The 4,406-nt window shown below is 35.9% G+C and overlaps 1 protein-coding gene across 1 annotated transcript; it reads right to left on the reverse strand.

Annotated features, from left to right (window-relative positions):
• Positions 1–409: 409 nt before the first annotated feature.
• LOC131051961 (patatin-like protein 2) lies at positions 410–2,343 on the reverse strand. Its single transcript, XM_057986561.2, has 8 exons — positions 2,212–2,343; positions 1,928–2,118; positions 1,657–1,831; positions 1,412–1,573; positions 1,246–1,311; positions 902–1,123; positions 604–779; positions 410–509 (listed from the first exon to the last, which is right to left on the reverse strand). Exons 1-8 carry the CDS (start codon positions 2,341–2,343, stop codon positions 410–412), a joined length of 1,224 nt encoding a protein of 407 aa, XP_057842544.2.
• Positions 2,344–4,406: the final 2,063 nt, after the last annotated feature.

Consider the following 4,406-nt stretch of genomic DNA (forward strand, 5'->3'; position numbering starts at 1 on the left):
CTATATTTTTTAATCCAACGATAATACAAACCATTCCCCGAATACAGTGTTATCAGTAAAGAATACAATAATAAGACAATTCCTTGAAGAGGCCCAACTAAGTGCTGTAGGGAACGTTTATGCATCCACTCCAAGCACTTTTGGAACGAATATAAAACTTACATTGCCTTGTTGTCCACAACTGCAATGCTATTAATATTTGGAGAACATAAAATAATAATTTAGCTATAAAAAAAAACAGAATGAAATGGCATCTATTAGTTGGCAAAAACACAGCTAAATCTTGAATTGCTGTGTTTACCATTACACAAATCAGCTGTGTGGCTCACCAACACCCTGATATGTTTTTTAATTAAAAATTATACACAAAATTCTAGCGTAAGGTGTGATTGGAATGGAAGAAAGAAGTTCAGATGTTTATTCCAACACTATGGCCATTCATAGAAAGTGCAGAAGATGCGCTCCGTTTATCCCTCAACTTCTTCTCCTTGGAGAGTTGTTCAGCCATTCTGGCAAGTGGAAATGATAGTTATGGTGAGAACAAAAGGATAGGAAACTAGGATCTGAAAATACAAGGAAGAGTTAGAGAGTTATAGGAGATACTTAGTCAATGCCATCCTGTTTGTGCAGTCGTTCTTCACTGTCTCAGGACGCCGAGTCTCCAAATTTAAACTTCTAACAGGCTTATCCAATAGTTCCTGGCCTTTCTTCACAAGATTCCTCAGGTTCTCGTCCGTACTGAGGTCCATCTTTGCTTCGCTTCCTTTTAGTTGCCATTCCTATAGTATGAAAGCCCACATGTTAACCATACAGAAAATTATAGCAGAAACATGGTCTGTAGAATTATAGATCTAGAGGCCTTATCGTTTCAAGGAACATTATTGGAAACTATGAAAAAGACCTGGATTCTAAGATAGTTTTCTTTGACATGATGGAGCATCAAAGCTGTATGAATGTTGACCATGTCTGAACTTGCATTCATGATAGATTCTATGAGAGGCGTTCTTCCATCGTGAGTAATCCACTTCAAGCTTCCCCATGTGGCAGCCTTTTTTGCGTCCCATTCAATACCCTCTTCTAATCCCGTTCCAAGAGAAAGTACAATAAAGTGGTCAAGGTGCTCCTGTAAATAACAACCTCTGGTTAACATAGTTGAGCTTCTAATTAATATTTCCCAGCATCAAGCATTCGTTTTATATGAGATGTTTATTCTAAATAGTATCAAAATACGATACAATACAATACCTTTTTGTCGACTATTCTTGTATCCTGATGAACTTCTCGAGTGACTAAGTTCATTGCTATCAAGGTCTGCATAATTAGAAAATTGTTGTGAGACCCTTATAATAGTTTATTGATGTGAAATAAAAATCTGATCAAAATCTCTACTCATAATACAAGCAGGCATTACAGGATTATTAGCCGCTACTCCTCCATCTACTAAGTTAAAAACTTGGGTCTTTCCGTCACTGGAATTTGTTGTAAACTGGTGAGATGGAAAATAGGTAGGAGCTGCAGTTGTGGAGAGGCATACGTCCATTAGATGTGGATTCTTCAGCGGATCTACTTTTGCCTGCACATATCATCGTAAGAATCATCCTCGTCTATTCTTCATCTTCATAACTCAAGATCATCCTATAAAATAAAATGAAATACCTCATGACTGGCGAAAATTGTAGGAAACTGCGTCTTGATATCGAAGGTGGGTATCACCAGGTTAGTAGCCGTATCACACAGCCGTCTTTCGTGAAATTTCTCTTGTTCTAAGATATCGACCAGATGTTTGCCATTGTATTTGGGACCAAAAATGCCGTGAAAAATATTCCATTTGCTACAAGTCCAACAACACGAGAAGTTTTGCGTAAACACAACAAATATTTGGTGCTAGAGAATTTTACCACAAATATTGCAATCACTTGCTACTAACCTTGGTTGAGGAAATATCAAACTCGCATTCTTCAAGTAGAAATCTTCAATTTTCTGGGTACTAAAAGGACGATTGTGCTTGTGGTCATTCGGGTCTGGAGTGGCTAACATTGTGGTGATGAGACCTCCAGTGCTGGTACCTGCCATTATATTGAAATAATCTGCTAGTCTGGCATCTTCCCCATCCAATTTCTGATAAAAACGAAGCATTTCAGTAAGTAATACATTTGTGCAAATAAAACTATATGAATTGTGCAGCTAAAGAATACAATTTATAAACTGTACCTGCAACTGCTTCTCTAAGAATTTGAGCAATTGCACAGGAATAAGACCCCGTACTCCTCCTCCATCGACACTCAGGATTCTAGCACCCACGTCCCCCGAGACATCGATTGGAAGAAGCTCCTGATTCGACATCGATTGCAAGAATTGGAAGAATGTATGGACAGACTTACAAGGAATTAGCTATATTGAATTTGCCCCTACAATAACTATGCATATATAGAGGATGGATGGAGCTTACAAGCACATGGTACATGGCTCTATATAAAAACATGTTAAATAATCATTATGAGGATATATAAACACATGTTAAATAATCATTATCCATCGGTCTGCGAGCAGCCCGAAAATGCCATAAACAAACCTTTCTTTTCACGTCTCCACCTTGTCATCATCGAGAATTTAAATTAAATTATGTTTAATGTGACATTACACTGTTCTGGGGTCTTTTTCGTTTCCTAGCCGCCGCCTATCTGGTAAAAAATATTTTGCCGAATTACACTATGTGTCGTGTTTCAATTTTATTTGACTTATAAAGTGGGACAGTTACGTGTTTCCTTAAAAATTACCTTGATGCCATGTATTCCTATTAAGATGAATCATGCGCACTATATATTTTTGTCTTTAGCATTTGAAGTCGAGTAAATTGATATAAACATGATTAATGATGCTTATTTTAGTCTTTAGGATAAATGAAATTATTTTGTAGCTTCTCCTAATTTCACAATATAGTAATACAAAAAATTTCTTAATTACAAGAAGTTCTCTATATGTATACACTAGTAAACTATCATGAAATTTTGATCCAAATATATATATATATATGATGTTCATCGAATTTGAATATATATTTAGTTGTTGGAACATTGTAGAATTAAGTACTTGTATTTAGATTAATTTTGAATAGCCACGCGATTGTTAATAACACTAACAAATTGAAGATCAACAAAATAAAATTAATAGGGTTTACCTCTAAGAGTGTGCTACGTAGCTATAAAAAAGGTATGCAACCCTCTTTTTATCCTTCTTTCTTCCTTCACTTTGTAACAAACCATCCATCCGACCCCTCAAAAAAATTAAAACACCCCTTTTAACCTTTACCTCAAGTGTCCTAAATGCAACCAAAGGCACATTGGTTGGGATATCAAAAATTGCCTAACAACCTTAATTTTCTCAATTTACCCCCTATTAGAATTGACTTCCGAGGTAGCTTAAGAGATACAAATTTTCTACACATTTAAGAAACCCAAAATAATGTTAACAACGGGGCGAAGGCTCTTGCTTTAGTGTTTGGGAGAAGATTGGCAATCAAATACAGAGTTAGGAATCTTAACATAGAGGGGGACTTTATGTATATGATCTTTGCACTTAAAAAGCTAGATGCTCCAAGCTGGAAAATTAGGTGTATTAAGTACGAGTCCTGGAGTTTATTACTAGTGTTTGAAGCATAAACTATATCACATTGTTTTAGAGAAGTCAAAACCGTGGTAGATGCCTTGGTGAATAAGGGTTGTAGACTTCTTGAAGGTTATATTTTCTTCAATCATATTGAAGCTAATGAGGAAATCAACCTAGCTTTGGCTTTGGCTCGGGACATGTCAAATTAATTATTATCTAGCTTTCTTGTTTTTGCATATTTGTTGGATTTAGCTCTTCATTCCATTATCCCATGCTTTCATAGATGATGTCAACAATGTTCATATAGGAGGATTGTAGATGGCATCCACCTTTCTGTTGGTAGCACTTATCCCCTGGTGGCACTCATTGTTGTACTTTTAAGGAATAAATGTTAAATGCACTGCCTTAACCTTCACACAAAGTTGTTGACGCCATGAAAATTAATTTGGAAAATGGTAATCGTAAATATTTTGAAGGAGAATTAGGTTTGTCTTCAGAAATAATATCCCCAGTTGCAGCGGATAAGATCTCAGATGTCTTTTATGTCATTAATCACCTTCTCAAAAGAAAAGCTTACTCAGTAAAGATACTGATGGGTCTGTGTCCTCTCAAATTCGATGAACAAAACTTTCTAGGGACAAGTCTCTCGTCAATCAGGTTGGGGAGAGTAACCTCAATTTTGAATACTTTATACTTTCATGAAAAATCATTTTTTTGGTCTCACATGGCTTAGATTTCGTTGGTTTTTGGGAAGCAAGAAATATTAAAAAATCTATTTTAATTTGACACTCTTAGCTTGC

Source organism: Cryptomeria japonica, chromosome 2 (genome assembly GCF_030272615.1).
Source record: "Cryptomeria japonica chromosome 2, Sugi_1.0, whole genome shotgun sequence".
In the NCBI taxonomy this organism is placed as follows: Eukaryota; Viridiplantae; Streptophyta; class Pinopsida; order Cupressales; family Cupressaceae; genus Cryptomeria; species Cryptomeria japonica.